The 21,140-nt window shown below is 42.2% G+C and overlaps 2 protein-coding genes across 2 annotated transcripts in view; one reads left to right on the top strand and one right to left on the bottom strand.

Moving 5' to 3' along the window:
• Positions 1-16,091, top strand: part of slc6a13 (solute carrier family 6 member 13) — a gene marked incomplete at its 5' end in the record, with an annotated part of 28,758 nt that extends 12,667 nt beyond the window's left edge. Inside the window, 12 exons of the mRNA XM_079502199.1 lie at positions 2,646-2,786; positions 4,104-4,194; positions 4,714-4,846; positions 5,061-5,195; positions 7,569-7,672; positions 8,808-8,932; positions 9,706-9,818; positions 11,603-11,740; positions 13,912-14,014; positions 14,195-14,295; positions 14,965-15,135; positions 15,263-16,091. Of these exons, the coding sequence (XP_079358325.1) occupies positions 2,646-2,786; positions 4,104-4,194; positions 4,714-4,846; positions 5,061-5,195; positions 7,569-7,672; positions 8,808-8,932; positions 9,706-9,818; positions 11,603-11,740; positions 13,912-14,014; positions 14,195-14,295; positions 14,965-15,135; positions 15,263-15,427 (1,520 nt within the window). The 3' untranslated portion in view covers positions 15,428-16,091. The remainder of the gene's footprint in view (positions 1-2,645; positions 2,787-4,103; positions 4,195-4,713; positions 4,847-5,060; positions 5,196-7,568; positions 7,673-8,807; positions 8,933-9,705; positions 9,819-11,602; positions 11,741-13,911; positions 14,015-14,194; positions 14,296-14,964; positions 15,136-15,262) is intronic.
• A 2,497-nt stretch (positions 16,092-18,588) lies between these two features.
• On the bottom strand, positions 18,589-19,680 carry LOC306923855 (E3 SUMO-protein ligase ZNF451-like; the record flags this gene model as incomplete). The annotated part of the gene is made up of 1 exon (XM_079502198.1): positions 18,589-19,680. One exon carries the CDS (start codon positions 19,678-19,680, stop codon positions 18,589-18,591), a length of 1,092 nt encoding a protein of 363 aa, XP_079358324.1.
• Between the last annotated feature and the right edge of the window lie 1,460 nt (positions 19,681-21,140).

Raw genomic sequence — 21,140 nt, 5'->3', positions numbered from 1 at the left:
AGCTCTGAACGAATCTCCAGTAAATGTACTTTGATTAATTTCCGCCACTGTTGCTGTCGGGCAGAAACCTCATCTCCAACTTTTGGTGTTTTTTCTTATATTAACATGAAAGTATCAACAGTAGAAGATCTGTAATCCCAAAAGTGCACAAAGCAACAGGTTTCGAGCTTGAGCAGTATTTTGCTATTTCTGAATTTGCCTGAAGAATGTCCGGAGGGACCGAAACGTTGCATTAAAAAGAAAAATACTCTTGTACTGAGCAAATATACAGTGTGCGGGTGCATTCTATTCCTTTCATCAGCTATTTCTGAATTTGAAATACCATTTTTGGGATGAGGTTTCTACCCAACAGACAATTTCTACATCTATCTGTTCCTGAGATAGACTTATGTAGGCCATAGACACTTATGTAATCTTTTACCTTGACCTTTGATCTTTTTGCGTTTTGCGCCGATTGGTCCGTCTGTGCCTGAGATTAGTTGTCAGACAGTCACAGGAGCAAAACATGGTCTTCACCAGTGGTGTAAAGTAACTAAGTACATTTACTAAGTAAATCTTTGTACCATAATTTCCTCTGCTGAAGCTTCAGTTGAGCAAATTACGGTACAAAGATCCCGGTCACCTGGAGCCCAGGTAAATGCATGTTACCAAGATGACATGTTACCATGACAATGATCAAGTAAATAACATTCCTGGTGCTAAGTGAAAATCAGCCATTTCAATGGCATCACGCCCTGCCAAAAATATATTTTAGTCGACTCAATCAATTTACAATTCATATCAGGCATTTAGCAAACGTTCTTAGTCTAGAGCGACTTGTATTAAGCAAGAGCAACACATGGTGATGCATCAAATAGGAAATATTCATCAAGGATCATATGTAAGCTAAGAACCTACTTCCATAGAGTAGAGTACTTCTACATACATACTGTACATACATACATACATACATACATACATACATACTTCTAGAGTATCTGTACAATGAAACTATAAGTATACAGTATAAGTATCTGCTCTATATTGCAGGTTTGGGTTATGTGTTTCTGCTCTATATTGCAGGTTTGGGTTATGTGTTTCTTCTCTATATTGCAGGTTTGGGTTATGTGTTAATGCTCTATATTGCAGGTTTGGGTTATGTGTTTCTGCTCTATATTGCAGGTTTGGGTTATGTGTTTCTGCTCTATATTGCAGGTTTGGGTTATGTGTTAATGCTCTATATTGCAGGTTTGGGTTATGTGTTAATGCTCTATATTGCAGGTTTGGGTTATGTGTTAATGCTCTATATTGCAGGTTTGGGTTATGTGTTTCTGCTCTATATTGCAGGTTTGGGTTATGTGTTAATGCTCTATATTGCAGGTTTGGGTTATGTGTTTCTGCTCTATATTGCAGGTTTGGGTTATGTGTTTTTGTTCTATATTGCAGGTTTGGGTTATGTGTTAATGCTCTATATTGCAGGTTCGGGTTATGTGTTAATGCTCTATATTGCAGGTTTGGGTTATGTGTTTCTTCTCTATATTGCAGGTTTGGGTTATGTGTTATTGCTCTATATTGCAGGTTTGGGTTATGTGTTTCTTCTCTATATTGCAGGTTTGGGTTATGTGTTTCTGCTGTATATTGCAGGTTTGGGTTATGTATTATTTAGAAGTGTCTATTTGTACGTCTCTAAATGTTTTGATGAATTGAACAAGGTGGACCCTCTTGTAAACAAGTGTAATGCTTTATTGGGTCGTCCACTCACAGTTAACAGTCTTTGTATTGAGTTGTGCTTGAAATGTACTGTAATTCTGCAAACTGTTAATACATATTTCAATCAATCAATCAATCAATCAATCAATCAATCACATGTGTTTCCCCTGTATATTGCAGGTTTGGGTTATGTGTTTCTGCTGTATATTGCAGGTTTGGCTTATGTATGTCTGCTATATTGCAGATTTGGCTTATGTGTTTCTGCTATATTGCAGGTTTGGGTTATGTGTGATCTGCTATATTGCAGGTTTGGGTTATGTGTGATCTGCTATATTGCAGGTTTGGGTTATGTATTTCTGCTGTATATTGTAGGTTTGCGTCATGTGTTTCTGCTGTATATTGCAGGTTTGGGTTATGTGTTTCTGCTATATTGCAGGTTTGCGTCATGTGTTTCTGCTGTATATTGTAGGTTTGCGTCATGTGTTTCTGCTATATTGCAGGTTTGTGTTATGTGTTTCTGCTGTATATTGTAGGTTTGTGTTATGTGTTTCTGCTGTATATTGTAGGTTTGTGTTATGTGTTTCTGCTGTATATTGTAGGTTTGCGTCATGTGTTTCTGCTATATTGCAGGTTTGGGTTATGTGTTTCTGCTATATTGCAGGTTTGGGTTATGTGTTTCTGCTATATTGCAGGTTTGGGTTATGTGTTTCTGCTGTATATCGTAGGTTTGGGTTATGTGTTTCTGCTATATTGTAGGTTTGGGTTATGTGTTTCTGCTATATTGCAGGTTTGGGTTATGTGTTTCTGCTGTATATTGCAGGTTTGGGTTATGTGTTTCTGCTATATTGCAATTGCAGGTTTGGGTTATGTGTTTCTGCTGTATATTGTAGGTTTGGGTTATATATTTCTGCTGTATATTGTAGGTTTGCGTTATGTGTTTCTGCTGTATATTGCAGGTTTGGGTTATGCCACCCAGGTGATCGTGGGTCTGCTGAACATCTATTACATCGTGGTGCTGGCCTGGGCCATCTTCTACCTGTCCCACTCCTTCACCTGGGACCTGCCCTGGGCCTCATGCAACAACACATGGAATACAGGTTGTTTAAACCACTGTTTCCCAAACCTTTTAGCTCGAGACCCAGAAGAGAGATTGGCAGATTTACAAACACACTACCCTCGCTACTTATTTTCACTATACTTTTTATTTATTTTTATTTATGGAATTTCTTGGATTTGTTTTGTTATAATTAAATGATTTAACTTTTTCTTTTTATTAGGAAAATAAAAATGTTACTCGAGTCGTGATCCATAAAATTTGGCCAACAAATGGGTACTGAACACTTAAACCACACAAAAACACTTAAACCCTCTGAATCCTCTGAAAAAAACAAAACAAAAAAAAGACGTGTGATTTTTTTTTTTAATGTTCTTTTTTTTGTGGCTTTCACCTTTATTTTATGGAGGGACAGACAGTAGGCTGACAGGAAATGGGGAGAGAGATGGGGGGAAGACATGCAGTAAAGGCCGTCGGGATCGGGAGTCGAACCCGCGGCACAATGCCAGACTGGATTACCAGCCAAGGTGCCTGGACCACTGAGCCATGGCCCAGGCCAAGACGTGTGATTTTGATGAATCTGACATGGTTAAAATGGAGTTTGAAGCTACAATTGGTTTGTATAGGAAGGGGGCAGGGCAGCTAGAATGAAATATCTAAAGACTCAAGCAATTCAAAAACTGTCTGTGGTGTTCACATAAGCCTGAGTAGACGATAAAATGATAAAAACGTTTTTTTGAAAGTGAAATATCCCTTTAACCCATTATCAGCTGCAGGAGCCCCCTTCTGTAACTAACCCTTCAAGACAGGAGGAACCCATCTTATATGTATGTACTGTATATACAGTAGCAACATAAATTATCTGCAATGGTTTGAATAAATACTTGAAGGCCTTCAGAAGACTTAGATCAGGATTTAGAAGGCGTTTTTAGGCCATATAGTCCTTAGGACTATGGCCGATTCTAAAAATGCCATCTGCTGCCAGGTTCTGGTTTGCTAGCCTGGCTAATCTTTTTTTGCCAACGGCTGATTCGGTCTGGCTTATTAGCCAGGCTACTGGTTTGCAGCCCTCCTGAAATTGTATTGCTGGAGTGACGGGGAGACCCCTGTTACTGGGGGGAAAGAAACACTAGCAATTTGAATATAGAGATTTAACTTTTTAACAAAACCCTTTTTGTTTTAACCAAAAAATATCACTTAATACAGCGTCTTTAAGCAAGCATAACCTCTCAGTTTCTTCACTCCAAACTCGTTGTGACATTGTTTCTCACACTGGTCTTTTTCTCTTGGAGAGCCTTTGAGACAGCCCAGGATTTCAGCACATGAATGAATGCCTTTTTGTTTCCCTCCTCCTTTCAAGATTCCTGCATGGAGTTTCAAAGGAGGAACAGCAGCGGCATCAGTGTGCAGCGTGAAAACACCAGCACCTCTCCTGTCATCGAGTTCTGGGAGTAAGAATCTGTTCTCACAACTGTCTGTCACCCAAGAAAGCTGTCTCTGCGTGTCCCAAAAACAAACCCAAAGAAAGTTAAATTGGAGAAAATGTACATTGTGCACTCCAAGAAAATATATATCGTCGCTGTCCTGCAGAAAGCTCCAATGCAGTGGTGGAAAAAGTACTCAAATGTTTTATTTTACTTAAGTAAAAGCCTCAATACTGCAAGTACAAGTCAGGGTAATCAAAATGGACATTGTTCATTGGCATCAAAAAATTCTTAAAGTACCAAAAGTGAAAGTACTCGTCATGCAGAATGACCCATTTCAAGTTTTCAAAATGTATGCTAATCATTAGAAAATACCCAATCAACAAGCTATTTGAAAATAGTCAAATGTATTTTGTACTTGTGCAAGTACAAAGTACACTTTGCGTGCGTGCGTGCGTGCGTGCGTGCGTGCGTCCGTCCGTGCGTGCGTGCGTGCGTGCGTGCGTGGTAGTGTAGACCTGTATTCATCGTTGTATGTCCCACTAGGCGCAGGGTGCTGAGGATCTCCCCAGGCATCGACCAGATGGGATCTCTGAACTATGACCTGGTGGGGTGTCTGGCTATAGCCTGGGTCATATGCTACTTCTGCATCTGGAAGGGAGTCAAGTCAACTGGAAAGGTATTTACATTAACAGGGATGTGCAGAGAAGGTTAGAGAGGCAGGCGCTGAAATTCCCTAAAAGGGCACTATTGGCAAAGAATTTGCGAAAATAGCAGATCTAACAAGCTCTCTTGTAGATCCGCTATTTTGGGGGCGCGACCCCACACTCTTTAGCTGCTGGCGATAAGGCATACGACATGTATTTCTACACAGAGGATAACATCTTTCTCAGGTGGTCTACTTCACCGCTACGTTTCCGTACGCCATGCTGCTCATCCTGCTGGTCAGAGGAGTGACCCTGCCTGGAGCGTACAGAGGAATCCAGTTCTACCTCTACCCTGACCTGAGCCGACTGTCTGACCCACAGGTACTGGTCATTTCTTTGGTTTTGCCGCTGTCGGGGAGAAACTCCATATTTTTCATACTACATCATCACACATAAGTAATAAGTATCAAAATTAGCAGATCCGCGATGCGTTTTGAGCTTGACGATCTGCTACGTTTGCTATTTTTTTAATTTGAATCCTGAAAAGTAACACAATTGGCCCGTGTTCAGATGAGGGAAGCCGGGCGAGGATGATAAGTGATAAGTCACTGCACGTATTCCTATGGGCTGGAGGCGGCACAAGAGTGGTATTTGTTTCTTTAAAACCCTGAAAATGTGTTTTTTCAAAGTGATACCAATACATAATAACTATATTACAGTATATGTAGCGTAGCAATGGTAGGATATCCCATGCCGGCTGATGACACGACCAAGGGGGAGCATGTAGAGGGTGAAGAGGATGGGGCCGAGGATGGAACCTTGGCTTCCTCATTCATTCAGCCCTGCAGCTTTGAGTTCAAATTTTCGTCCGTGAAGCCAAGGAAACACAGATAGTTTAGAAGAGACACAAGCCAACTTCCAAAAGCTTGTGGCCCGGAAATGAGCTCTGCAGAGTGGATAAATTAGCTGCCTCTCGCTGGCCTTGCGATCTGACTGCAGCAGTGTTGTCAGACCAGGTGATACGAGGGGTAGAACACAGTACACAAACTGTTGCTTTTTGCCAATAAATATGTCACGTATAGTTGTTCAATATTGATTAATATTACATATTACATATAGCCTACAGCCTCTTTATTTTCAAATGCGCATTCATTCAATAAATTAGCCATTGTATTGCATTGTAGGTCGGGTAGAGAGACCGAGAGAGAGAGAACACACGTGAATGAACTTCTCTTCTCCAATATATTCTAGCCTACAGTATCAACTGGGTTAACTGATCCTGCTCTGCAAAAATGCCCTTATTCCACTCGAATACATCTTGAAATATCAATTCAAAGGAGCTCTTTATTGGCATGAGAAAACATTCACTTCAATATCAACTCGCTCATTAAGTGTGCTGAGAGAGAGAGAGAGAGAGAGAAACGGTGAGACACGTGAACTCCATTCACGTAAAAAAAAGAATAATAAATAGCGTCTCAAGACTCAAGGTCATCTATGTAGCTATGGCCACAAACAGTTTCATGTAAACTAAAGGACTTCTACTCTCATTTCCCGGCCACAAATATAATCATGTCAAGGACCTCCAATACTTACAAGCGACTTCGGCGTTAGCCGCGAGGGAGTACGAATTGACTATTATAGAGCCGAACTAAAGTCGGGTCGGGGTCCCTAACCGAACAAACTTTATTTCGGCACTTAATAGGAGTATGAATCGGCCCTTAACACGGTGGTGCCGTGTGAATCGGCCCTTAACATGAATCGGCCGTATGAATCGGCCCTTAACACGGTGGTGCCGTGTTAAGTGGTCAGATGCGTGGGCCGCGAAAGCGTTCTGAGATTTTCAAAGATGGCGCTAATCCAGAAAAGGTTGGGAACCACTGATCTAAAACATGCCCTGGCTCTCTGGGAGCACTTTACCCCACATTTCAACAACAAAGAGAGCCCTCATTCAAGTTTGGAACTGCACACTGGCGTCCCAATTCTGGCTGGGAAAGTAGTGCACTTGATGCCGTCAGGCAGATGAGGATAGAGAATGGGCCAGTCTGGCATTGTTCACGGCACTAGTTTGAGTCCCTGGGATCAGGAGTTTGCATGGTCTGGCTTTGTAATGTCTGTGATGAGAGATGGGTCTGTCTGACATTTCTTCCAGTTAAGAGGGAGTTGGTCGTTGCCACTGTTGCAAAAAAATGCTCGCTCAGGGTGGTACAATGTCAGATCTCTGCTCTAAGACTCTGTCTTGAGACAACTTGTTGTGATTTGGCACTATAATATAATATAATTGAATAGATGGGGTGACAAGGTAACGTTTTGTATTTCATTTGAAGGAGCTAATGCTCAAGTGGCTACTGGCTTCACAGCAACAACAAAAGAATATAGGCCTATTGCAGTGGATTATGGACCACTTTACATGAAAGGGCTCACAACAAAATTACTTTTTGTGGTTTTGTTGCCTAGACTTGTCTGTAAAGAAACAATGAAGCAATGTGATAAGAAAAAACACTTTTTTTTAAAGGTTAGAATTTATTTAAAAACGAACAAGGCTTTTGCACACCTACTGTACAGGCTAGTACGTAGGAGAAGGGCAACCGAGAGCCCGACATGCTGAGAAAGGAAAAAAAATCCCACACACTTCAAATGCAATTGAAAAGTTTATTAATGGGAAAACACTAACACACACACACATTATGACTTGAGATGTCACTTTTCTCATGTCTATCTAAGAATAACAGTCCATGTTTCCTTTGTGAACTGAAGGTATGGATGGATGCAGGCACGCAGATCTTCTTCTCCTATGCCATTTGTCTGGGCTGTCTGACTGCCCTGGGGAGCTACAACAAGTACAACAACAACTGCTACAGGTCAGTATATTAAATCAATGCTGGAAAGTAACTGTGTGGGCTACTTTACTCAAGTACTACTGTACTTGAGTAAAATGAATCCACGTGAACCTCGCCGTCTCCTATTTTGCGAGGAAGATTCACCAACAACAGCAGATGTAAAACAAGCTCACAATGCGTTGCAATGTGATGTGTTGTGAGCAAACATTTGGATACAGGGCCTTTTCAACTTAGAGTGAATTTAGAATATATATGTATTGAGCATAGATATATGAAGCATAGATTGGCGTCAGGGCTGAAATGAAATGAAATGATTACTATATTTACCCAGGGTATCTGGGCTAAGCTCAAGAACTTGTTTCCAGCCAGGCCCTGCTCATAGAACATTTCATCGTAGTGGTTCAATGCCTTGTTCAAGGGCACTTCAGCGGTGGTAATTTGAACGTGTCGGACCGCTGATTCGAACTGGCGACCTTCCGGTATCAAGACCGCTCCGCAATCCGTTCGGCCACCGCTCCCATAACCACAGGCTCTGTCCCTATTCATTCCCTGTAACATTAACATTTTAGTTAACTTAAAGTTATACGCCGAATAGAATTACAGGGAATGAATAAGACCCCCATGCAGGGGGATCTAGAAACAGAGCCTACAGGTGGATGCTGGATAGGCATTGGGATTTGCAAAACCTTCATGAGCAGCAGGTTAGCAGCAGTGCACGTCCGCACAGCAGGAGAGAAGCCAGGAATGAGCAGGTAGGCAGATACTAATAGCCGCTCTGATCAGGAGTGCATGGAGTGCATGAGACTAGTCACCTGATCAGGTAGGCGCGCTCACGAGTTGTCTGCCTGAACTAGTTATGCAAACTTCGCATTATTATGTGGTATTGCTACCTTTACTGAAATAATCTGTTATCTGTAGGCGCTTGGCCCAAAGCCTGTTAATAAAGTATTCAATCAATCAATCAATACATATACCATACTCTTTTGTCCTGAATGAGATGAGTACACAAATTAAATGTAGAATTTAACATTATAATTTGCGTCAACAATATCTGTGAAAATAATCTGGATTATTTTGAGACCAATTCGATACCAATTACACTACGGGTCACATTGTGCATCTCTAATACCTATAACTTCTATGTTGATGTTCCTAGGGATTGCCTGTCGCTGTGTTTCCTGAACAGTGGGACCAGTTTTGTGGCAGGTTTCGCCATCTTCTCCATCCTGGGTTTCATGTCCTATGAACAGAATGTAGACATAAAAGAAGTGGCTGAATCTGGTGAGTCCAAAGTGTACCAGGCAGTGACCAACAAAGGAGGCAGAATTTGAATTTGATATCATTCACATGGCACAGCATTTGAGCAACTAATCCATTTCATAGATTATTATTTTTGTAGGAAATTTTCATAAATGTATCGATATACAACCGCATGTCATTATAGCTGGAAATCATTAAAAAAAAAATATAATACCGAAAATAGCAAGCAAAAAAGCTTGTTGTGAGTGTTGTGAGCTTATGTGAGGCTATTCATTGGCTATCTTATTTTTTATTATTACACACAAAAATGTAAAGGGAGGCTCCGCAAAAAAGCTCCGCAGCAGTAAATTGATCCTTTGAGCCTCCCTTTATTTTTTCATTGCACTTGTGCAACAAAGTATAAAATTGGACTTCATTGATTCATTCATATTTATTTTAATGTATACAAATACAATAAAACGCTTCTCGATTATTTGATTAATCGAAAAGATCAATCAATAGAATACTAAGAAAATAAGGGATAGTTGCAGCGCTAATAGCCCTTTTTTACCAGCTGCTGTGTAAGCACAGCTGGTCAATGTTCTCTCTGCGGTGCTTTCACGCCCGCTTTCTGTAGTTGAGACCTATGTTTCTCATCGTCCTGAATGGCTGCCTCGTCTCTAGGCAGCCACACACTTTTTGCCTCTAGCCGACCTCTCAGCCACGGGATATAACGCAGCAGCTGGTAATTCATTGATGTCATCAATTCTTGTTTCCAATCAAACAGTGTGTTCATTCTTTTTGTTACCATGCAGGTCCCGGCCTGGCCTTCATAGCCTATCCGCGTGCCGTGACCATGATGCCGTTCTCTCCCTTCTGGGCGGTCTGCTTCTTTATCATGATCGTTTTCCTGGGACTGGACAGTCAGGTGAGATACTGTAAACTATGAAAGCACAAATAGCCACTGTCGGGTGTAAACCTGATACTGTATGTCCAAAAAACGTTACTTTTCAGGATTAAAAAAAGTAGCAGGTCACTTGTGCATCTGCAGCTTTTGTGTGACGCTGTAGTATTAATTAAGTAATTAACTTACAAAATTAATTCTGCCATCATACGGTATATCGTCATTGTTTGGTATTATTATGCATTTGATGCGTCCTGATTTTTTTTTTTTACCACTTTCACAAGTGTGGGGGGTCTCAGCTTGCTTTGTAAGAATAAAAGGTTGCAGGGAACCACTGATTTAGAGAACAGAGCAAGTCAGAATGACGGAACAAGGCTGAAGCTAAAAGCCTTGAGAACTTGGCAACGTAGCCAGTGCTTGAGTAAGCCGTCCTGACTGGTTGTATTGTGCAGGTGAATGTTTGCAGGTGGTCTGGCAGAGAGAACCAAGTGTGCACTACAGGTGGGCCTATATTGACACCCATGCAACAAGGTCTGGGCTGAGGGAACTAACACTATAGGGAACATTTTGGGGGCCGGTAGCCCAGAGTGTGTGTTCCTTCCTTGGAGCCGCATTCATACTTCTGACAAAGCTGAAACCCCCCACACCTACAACACGCATGGTTTTTTTAGACATGTCAACCACTTAATTTAGCCCCATGCTTTCTTTTTTTTTCTAAACAATGTCATTAGTGTGCCTTGCAATGATAATGGTATGGGAGTTAGCTATGGTTTTGTGCAACATGTTTGGACTACGACCAAAACACACATGGCCTCATGGCCTCGTGGCCTCCTGGCTCTGGTCAGGAGGTCAGTGGAGTGGCTCAGTTATACAGGCTGTATAACTAAGGTGAAAGAAAGGTGAAACATCACATGACTTCCTAAAGATAAGTTCATGGGTACCCTGTCACAATTATTATAAAATCGCCTGATCACAATTACTTTATATAATCACAATTATTTTTGCATAATCGGTTCATTCTATGAATTTGTCTGTTGAAAAATACTGTAATGAAAATAGCATGAAAAGGACTACTAAACAAATTTTACACATAGTATTGATAATCTAAAGATTTTTTATTAGGCTATTATTTATTTTTTCAAATTGAAAATCCTAGAGCGTGCAGTATGAGTATAATTGTTGTGGGAATCAGTGAAAGCTTCAACAGGGTTGAAATAAGGACACAGAAATCACTGTCTCTCACTCACAGACCAGAAACTAATTACTGAGGAGGCTGAACACATTGTTGTACTAATTGTGCCCTTTTTTTGGCACGCAGTCTGTAAACATGTCACACCACTTCCAAAAACCAATGCCACGCACGCACGCACGCACACTCGCACGCTCGTTCCTCTTCGATGTCTCCCTTTTGGCTGATGCCTGTCCATTCAAACTCTAGACGGGCATGCCCCAAGTTGCCCGGCAGCCGGCAAAAACTAGAGTTCTCAACATGATTTAGGCTCGGCCCTACCTTGGCCCTCATCAAACCCTGTACACTCAAGACACTGCCACCCTTAGGTCTCCATATATGGAGCTGAGCTGTTCTGACATTCCATATGTCCATACCTATGTATCTGACCTCATCAAACCCTGTACACTCAATACCCCCCATGCCAAAGCACCAGTGCTCGCCCAGCAGTCTGCCGTTACCCAGGTGGATGCGTGCACACGACACTGGTTATATTGTCTCTCTCTCTCTCTCTCTCTCTCTCTCTCTCTCTCTCTCTCTGTCTCTCTCTCTCTCTCTCTCTCTCTCTTCCCTGCATCAGTTTGTGTGTGTGGAGAGTCTGGTGACAGCCATGGTGGACATGTACCCCTCCACCTTCCGTAGGAAGAACCGCAGAGAGCTGTTCATCCTGGCTGTAGCGGTGATCTCCTTCCTCTTTGGTCTCATCATGCTCACCCAGGTAAATCACACCACACCCTATTGGCCATATTCAGACCGCAGCCATCTTAAATGGTAAATGGTGCATTTATATAGCGCCTTTATCCAAGGCGCTTTTCAGAGATTGTGCATTACATTCACCCATTCATACACCGATGGCAGCGGAAACCATGCAAGGCACCAACCAGCACATCGGGAGCAATTAGGGGTTCAGTGTCGAACTGGCAACTGGCAGTGTCGAACTGGCAACCTTAGGTTTCCATCCAGGCACTCTACCCCTGAGCCACTGCCTGCCCAATCTTGCCAGCAAGGATGTCAAGAAATTCCTTGCATGTGATTTTTGTGTTGGAGTTTGGAAGCGCTCGTTGACTATCACTCAACGGCCCATGCGTACCACCTGTTTTGAATGTGCACATAGTGCAGCAGGCAGCAGGAGGTTGCTTTACTGATAACGAGCGCTTTCATACTCTGATACTTAGAGAATAATCATCCGCAAGGAATTTCTTGACAGGAAGTAGCTCATAACATGTCTACGGTGGATTTGTAATAAACAAAAACTGTACAGATTGAAAGAGGATAATTCAAGCTTTCCCTACAGCTGCAATGTTGGTGATTTTGACGTTGTTTAATATAATTAGAGAGGACTTTTTGGATGAATGGGCTGTCTATGGGAAGTAGCACCTAGGTATCAACTTGCTGGTAGGGTGGCTGCGGTCTGAATATGGCCAATTGGAGGTCTACCATGGTATCAGGTCAAGTCGGACAAGACCACCAGGTCTTGCCCGACTTGACCTGATACCATGGTTTATTTTTCACAGCTTCGTGTTTTTGGCACCAGTATGGCATGCACACATACCTGCCATTATGCGGACATGCCAATCTGTTTCCATGCTTTCCTTATGCTTAAACGGCTATGTGTATACATGTGACGCAATGTATATCTACATTACATTACTTTCTTTTTCTTCTCCCCTTCTGGAAACTAACAAAATGTCATCCACTTTTTGAGGGGAGCTAGCCCCTCCTATATACAGCTATAGTGTAGATTATGTCTTAACACAAACATTAAATGCCATTGACAATGGCATTTAATGTCATATAATGTCATATTTGTCGGTGGAAACCCTTGGCCAATAAGGGAGCACCATTCTTCGTGACGTAACTACGGTATGTTTCAAGGTTGGTATAAGGTCAATAATTGATTAGAGCGCCCCTCACTTCACACGGGTGTGATTTTTGTCTCCACCAGGCCGAAGGCATGGGGAGAGAGTATGTTTTGCACTCCGTGTGTGTGTGTGTGTGTGTGTGTGTGTGTGTGTGTGTGTGTGTGTGTGTGTGTGTGTGTGTGTGTGTGTGTGTGTGTGTGTGTGTGTGTGTGTGTGTGTGTGTGTGTGTGTGTGTGTGTGTGTGTGTGTGTGTGTGTGTGTGTGTGTGTGTGTGTGTGTGTGTGTGTGTGTGTGGCTGTACACGCGCACAGCTAATCTCCGGCACCGTTAACCCGATCGATGCCAAATTTTGCACCCACACTCCCTGGATGCCAACGATGAACCTCTGCCACGAATTTTCCAGAACGGCCTGTTATAGCGCCACCAGGAGGCCGACTTTTGTAAAACACATTTTTTTATATTACTCCTCCAGATTCCCGCAAATCGTTACACAGTATCTCTGTCATGTGTTCAAGATGGATCTGTCCGATATTTCATATTCCATCCGAATTTAATGGCTAACATTGGCTTTCAAAGTTTGCAGGATTGGCCCGTTTTTAACAAATAGCCTCAAATTATGAACGCAGCGTGCAATTTACGTGAAATCTTTCATGGACTTTCCTACTAGGCGGAGGAATCGATCCAACCCTTTTCACATTGGCCTGTTGTAGCGCCACCAACAGATGGATTTTTGCAAAACACATTTTTGGAACAAAATGCCTCAAATAATCTATTTGCCATCCAAGGCATAAGAAGAAATGGCACCCTTTTCACATTGGCCTATTATAGCACCAAACCTGACCTGGCCTGGTGGAGACCTTCTAGTTTACATCTGTAAACCAGTGACGTGACAAGTTGATTCTGAATCTGCAACTGATTTTGCTAAACTTAACTTTTATTTTAATTTTTTTATGTTCACCTATAATAACATGGCCAAAATCAGGAAGCTGGATTCAAAGTGTTTTTGGTAACTCTCGTCTCTCCACAGGGAGGAATGTATGTCTTCCAGCTGTTCGACTACTACGCGGCTAGTGGGATGTGCCTGCTCTTTGTGGCGTTTTTTGAGACTATTTGCATTGCTTGGATCTATGGTGAGTGTGTGCTGCCGCAGTGCCGCACCAAGGCAGGATAAAATGACGGCCATCTTTGTCACCTATGGTGACAGTCTGTAGGAGTGCATGGGCCTGAAGCCGAAGGCCGTCATTTACACAAGCCACATACTGTAAGTACTATTGATTGGTCTTCTTCCATGTTCTCCCCCCTGGTTATAGGTGCTGATCGTTTCTATGACAACATCGAGGACATGATTGGCTATCGGCCAAACTCTGTCATCAAATACTGTTGGCTTTTCTTCACCCCAGCTACATGCTTTGTGAGTCCCATTCATTCTCATCAGAAACAGTCTGCCAGCCCTCCTTCATTGTGAAGTAATAGCACCCCCTGGTGGCTGATCACAATTAAATGTACTAATGAACTTTACTCTCTCTAGCTAAACTGTTAAGCTGTTAACAGTAAAATAAAATAAAAATAGGCTTAAAATGAGCAGTGAGGTTAAGCTGAGGGTTCTGGAGGTGTGAGGTGTTTTTATAATCAACTTTTTGAGGAATTTAAGGTTTAGCCATAGGTTCTCAGTGTCAGGTCTAGGGACCTCCCTGCAACTCTGAGAGTGTACAAATGGAACCAAATGGAACCTTATGGGTCTGTAACTCTGAGACTCTGTACAAATGGAATCTTATGCGTCTGTAACTCTAAACATTTTACAGTATACATTGGTGGTCACAGGAAAAACGTTATATCAAATGATGGTCTTTGTCCAAATGCATATCAAACTGGGGGTCATTGAAATGAAAAAGGTTTATAATGTAGCTGGACCAACCACCTGCCACTGTGTGTGTGTGTGTGTGTGTGTGTGTGTGTGTGTGTGTGTGTGTGTGTGTGTGTGTGTGTGTGTGTGTGTGTGTGTGTGTGTGTGTGTGTGTGTGTGTGCGTGTGTGCGCGCGTGTGTGTGCGTGCGTGTGCGTGTGTGTGTGTGTGTTTTCAGGGAACCTTTGCCTTCTCCTTGATCAAGTACACTCCTCTGAAGTACAACAATGAGTATGTGTATCCATGGTGGGGCTATGGTATAGGCTGGATCCTGGCCTTCTCTTCCATGCTCTGTGTTCCCCTGTGGGTGGCCATGAAACTCTACACTACCCCCGGGACCTTAAGAGAGGTACGCTTATTATGTTTATAACAGAATCTCAGCAGAATCGAACTGGCAAGATCAGAATCTATCCATACTTTTATATGTTTAATCTTTCCACCGTCCACTATCCTTGGTCTGTCCTGTCTCTATACAGCGTCTCGTCTTCCTGACTACTCCCTCCCTCGACCTTCCCAAGACCAAGAAAGAACAAGACAAGATGACGGCCATCTTTGTCGCCGATGGTGACACTCTGTGTCAGAAAGCACCCCCCACCAAGGATGGATACTTCCCCGTTGAGGAATCGGAATCGCACTGTTAAGGCCTGCCGGTTGAAATCAGGGCTTTCCTAGGGGTCGTAGGGGTCACTTGCCCGGCCTCAACATCTTCAACTTTCTACTTAATACCTCACCAGCCACTGTGGTGAAACAGGAGCAAGACACAGAAACCGGAACTGTGCTGTCTGGTTCTGTTGGTTCTATCCAAGGACATGTGAATAAACTTAAGAAAGGACAACTACGCCACTTTCTTGATCCGGCAATTCCAGCTGGCAGATTTGTCCCACTAGGAGGCAAACTGGAGCTGGAAGTTTGATGGAATGCATTAAAGTCAATGACAGCCACCAGAAGGAGAAGCTTAGGAACAAACACTATTTCTGAACGATTGCAACCCTTGCAAATAATCGGTTCAGGAATATAAAAGAAGACATATAATGATATGTTGTTTCCTGCTGTATTGTTTTTCTAAGCGCACAAAAATATTTGCACACAATATTTTTGTTGAGGTATCTAAAGAGCAAGGTTCTGACTGTATGGGCTGTTGTCACGAGACTGTTAATTGTGTGATATGACTTCTTTTACTTTCCTGAACATATCTGACAAAGGTCATAATCATTAAAGAAATATTGTTTGTCCATATGTTTGTCAGCCGTTTTTTTTGAATGCGCATATAGTCCATTGTGTTTTGACAGTGGCTGAGAATGTACACTATCACGTCTGCTTTCTGAGGAAGCTTTTTTTGTTTGTCTTCTCATTTTCATGTACATCTCTAGAATTATGTGTGTGACATGATGTAAAATGTATAGATTCATTGTTTCTAATAACAGTATGGAGGGACAGATCATAGAATTTCACTTGAATAAAAGCCAGTTACATGTGTGTCTTGGAATGAAATGAGACCGTGGGACATATGATGTATTTTCTATTATATTTCTAAAGTATGGATACTCTACAGTGGAGGTAGGTCTAGTGTATATACATTGGGTCGATTCACTTTCAATTTAGCCTGTTTATAATAATTCGGTTTTACATACAAAATAAACAATGATTTCACCATTCTATGCTACCATTCCACCATTTACTAACCCAAAGAGGATTCCAATGCTTCCGGAAGGACCATAGAAGACAGGGAAGCACCCTAGAAGTAAGCACATTGACTACTGAGTCAACATGGACATTACATTAGTGAATGTTAATGATTAGGTTTTGTAGATGCATTTGTAAAGTTTGGAACATTACTTGCTTAACTCGAGCACAAATTTGACAGAACAACTTTCACTTGTACTTTATCTTCTTTTTTTTTTGAGTCAACCACTCCAACGAACAGCAATGTCCGTGTTCACTCACTTATGTGTTCACCTATGTCACTATGAGCACGAGTACCAATGACTACCAAAAGTGGCGCTGTTGTGCCAGAAACAGAGAGAGAGAGATAGTGCTGCACTGCTGCCTGCTAATGAGAGACAGAGAGAGAGAGAGAGGGGCGGTTATGGAGTTGCACCACTCAGTTCACACAGGTGTGATTTTTGTATATATATATATATTTTTCAACATATATTAAACAATCCCTTAGTACATACACATGTCAAAATCATAATAATGACAATAATGAACAAAATCAACACAATATAACATACATAACAAAACAACAAAAACAGAGCACTGCCATACATTGTGCACATCTTTCATCTTATACACTCTGACCTTTGTTTTCACCTATTCTTTTAGGTAGTCTGTGAATTAAGGGAGTCCATATTTTTGTGAATGTCTTGTGGGATCTGATTCTCTCCATCTGTATGATTACAGTCATTTCATGAAGCAAAGAGGAGAGAATGATTTCCAGTCCAGCAGGATTATTGTCTTCGCTGCAACCATTCCAAGCATCAAAGCCTTTTGCTCTTCATCTGTATATTTTAAAGCATTCTCTCAACATCCAAATAAAGCCAATTGAGGGTCAATAATTATACATTGTTTGTACACTTTAGAAAACCAAAATCTTTGACCAAAAACTGTGTAACTGTGGACAGAGCCAAAATAGATGTGTTAGGCCACCCTCTGCTCTTTTGCATCATCACAGAAGTTGTAGTAGGATATACTGTAGATCCTGTGCAGTTTTGTCTTGGATAGTGCATTCTGTGCATGACTTTATACAGTCTTGTATTAGCTGGTATCTGGCATTAATGGAACAAGAATGTATTTTCAATAAACCCTTCTTCCAAATTGGTAGATACAGGAGTAGTAAAGAGTAAGAGTAAGGAGTAGAACAAAACGAGAAATAATTTACTTATCAGGGGGAAGTCGTAGAAGCGTATGAAATTAGTTATAGTTAGGACAATGTTTGTGTTTACACACACACTAAAAGCTGGACATAGGAGGGAACACTTGAGTGAAGTGAGGGCGCCTTTTATCATTATGACCATGTATGATGATGAAGTCACGGGTGCACACAAAGCGACATAATTAATGATGTAGGCTATTCATTAAAACATAATGGGTCTAATAACGGCAAGTATACACACCAATCAACCATCAATTTGCATGTGCTCAGTTGTGAAGATGTATTTCTATTGACCCACATGACATCACACAAATGTGCCCGCCCCCTAAACGAACATTCAATAAAGAATCTCTTTTGTCATCTACAGCTTGAGAGGTGTGCACTTCTAGCCAATCTGCCAATATGCAGTCAGCCAATCAGGTGATTGGACTCCACCTATAAATATCACTGCTTCTGACACTTGTCATTCTTGTTTCAGCATGCAACAAGCAACCCCCCGCCATCCCCAATACACCTTGTCCCAATATGTCTAGTATTGAGAAGGAAGGATCGACACCACTATAACTAGACTCCAATGGGGGGTTCTCCCTATTAAAACTAATCTCATACATTAAGTGTAAATGGAGTCTAATCGCCAAAAAATCTCTTTTATTCAATTAAACTATTCGTTTGCAACAACTTGATCTCTTCTTTTATTGAATTGCCATTGATTTAGCCTTTGTACAAAACAACATTTGTCATAAGAAGTCCGTACACATTACGTCACGGGCGGAACACACAAAGCCAGACATTGGAAGGGATAGCGCCTCTCAAAAATATAGTGAAAATAGCAGCAGTGTCACATCGTTTTCCTATAGAAGGTGAACACCCAGAACAAGACTCATCGTTGTACAGCTTGGCACTGGTGACCAATGACAATGACCTCTCTCAGACGACCTCTCTTTCAGTTATGTGGGTGTGATCACTGCTGTGAGCTTCTGACACATGTCGCATGATGTCTTCATATCGTGGCAAGTCCACTGTGCACAGACAACAATGGTAGAAGTAGTTGTGGAGATGAGCCCCTCCGTGGGAGCGACTCATGTGAAGGCGGGCAAGTGGCGCTTCGCCCATGCGTTTGTCACAGACGCCACATTGGTGGAGAATCTGGTTGATTTTCAGGAGATGCTTCCAGGCTGTGGCCTCCTCTGGGAACTGCTGACCACACTCACAGAACCATGCCAGCGCCAGGCTCTGTCTCTCTTTTTCCCTCTTGCCATGTTGAATTTCACTCAAGCTGCTATACTGAAGAATTGCTCTGTCCATAGTCTGGTTGACCTCTGCCTTGTGCTGCATTGATTCATCATGTCTCTCAATTACATCTTGGGTGAGGAACATCTCACAGCATAGAGAACATTGTCCTCGCACTTGAAGCTGTTTCATTATCTGCACCACTGTTTTATCTGCTACAGCAATGGCACCGCCCTGATTGCAAGACACATTAAAGTGTGCCTGAGCTGTCTGATGCGAGTTTAGTGCTCTTCGGCAAATCGTGCATCGGACACTAAAAGGTTCATCCTTGCACAAGGCGATCATACGATTCTTAGCGTAGAGTGGCATTGGAACAGGTAGCGCTCTTCCTTTGGACGCGTTCAGGGTTACTGAATTGGTGAAGTGGTTTTTGGCTAACATGTGCTGAATGCACTCATCTGTGCTGTTGAAGAGGAGGTAGCATGCAGGACATGCAAAGCATACAATCCTTTGACAGGTCTGAGTGATCAGGTGGCCCTCAGCATCGGATGAGGAGATCTTGGACTGAACATGGACCTTCCATGCCTCCTTGGTTTTGAAATGGAGGCCACAAGCAACACAGGCAAAGAGCTCTGAGGGACTTCCTTTAAGGTGGATCGTTGGATCACAAGGGGAATGGTCAAACCTTTTCATGTGACCCATGAGAAGATGCACATTGTCAAAAACACGACCACAGTTGACCACTGGACAGGTGCGTTTGGTTAAAGTATTTCTGGTGCGACTGCCCATTCTGCCAGGACCAGTAAAGAGTAAATCAGGTTCACTGTCAACCACTGGACAGGTGCGTTTGGTTAAAATATCGCTGAGGGAAAGGGCATGACTGCGTCTTCGGCTGCCGCGTCTTGTTATTTCAGGATTAGTACTGACCACACCAGGTTTGAGATCTGGCATGTTTAGCCACATGTCCACACAACGCTTTGCATCATAATCGCTTCTAATAGCCATGCAGAAAAAACTCAAAGAATACAACTTGTTGACTAGGAAAGGGGGTACAACCAGAGGGTTACAAAAGCTCTACAAGAGACTCGAAAGGTGAGTAGCTTTTAACCTATCCATCGGTGGCACTCTCACCATCGCAATGAGGTCACAATGACTCAGCCATGCCCAAATATGGAATTCCGGTTCAGACATGCCCAAATATAGGGGTCCATGATGTTAGACTAGCCTCTAAACTTTCTGATTAGCAACTACAGCAACCCCCATGGTATCATAGATGTATCCGATAACCATAATTTCTCCTTTCTTTGTCAATGTCAATATTGGTGGGGACAGCTGTATAGGAGAAAATATATATTATTTGAAAGCCACTTGAACTACAGCTCAAGCCTATGGCTGGTGTCACTGGCCGAAGAACTGTTATTTTCTTACACCATCATGGAATGGAATAAATGAAGCTTCAGCCTCAGAAATGATGACTTTAGAAGAGAGGAGGGTCAGTGGGTGCAGTCAGGGGATTTACGAGGCTGATACTGAAGCTGTGTGCTGAATGTGATAGTCAGAACCATGTGGCTACCTCATCTGGTTCTGCAGCAAAACTATTGCGCTGTCAGGCTGCAGGCGTGTCCTGTCCCCTTTGTCCTTTTTTTTCATTTTTCCCCTTTTTTATCCTTAAGGAATTTGGTTCAGGGGTTACAAACTGAAGCATTTCAAAGTAAATATTTGTAGAGATTATCAGATAATTATTCATCAAGATTCATGATTAGGAGCACTGGATCCAGATTATAGAATACAACAGACTCTACTGGTTATTTCAAAATCTACCAGCTCACACTGTGTCACATTGTGATGCGATATATGAGCTTTGTCTGCTATTTCTGTGGAAAGACTTTGCCTATAATATTGACACCAGGGTTGTGGTTATGTGTTAATGTGGTTAATGGTTGTACCAATCCAGGAAGAAATAAGGTGTGATGATGATGCGAAATGATGGAGAAGTACACAAAAAGGGTTCTGTAAAGTTCCAGGTTATGGAAGGTTCTAACTTCTGGGTCCTATAGTCAAAAGAGCAATGAGTCACTCACTACTAGTGAAGACCACACCTTTAAACAAATAGATTCTAGTTTATACCGAAATGTAAGAACAGTAACCTTACTGTTGTACTTGCCACGTTCAGTATGGAGTGAGGATGGAGGGATTTAGGGGATTCATAAGGGATGTGATGAGGGGATGTGAGGATGGAGGGATGAGTT

This window comes from Electrona antarctica, assembly GCF_951216825.1.
Source record: "Electrona antarctica genome assembly, chromosome: 5".
NCBI lineage: Eukaryota > Metazoa > Chordata > Actinopteri > Myctophiformes > Myctophidae > Electrona > Electrona antarctica.
This window is presented reverse-complemented; position numbering and strand designations above follow the sequence as displayed.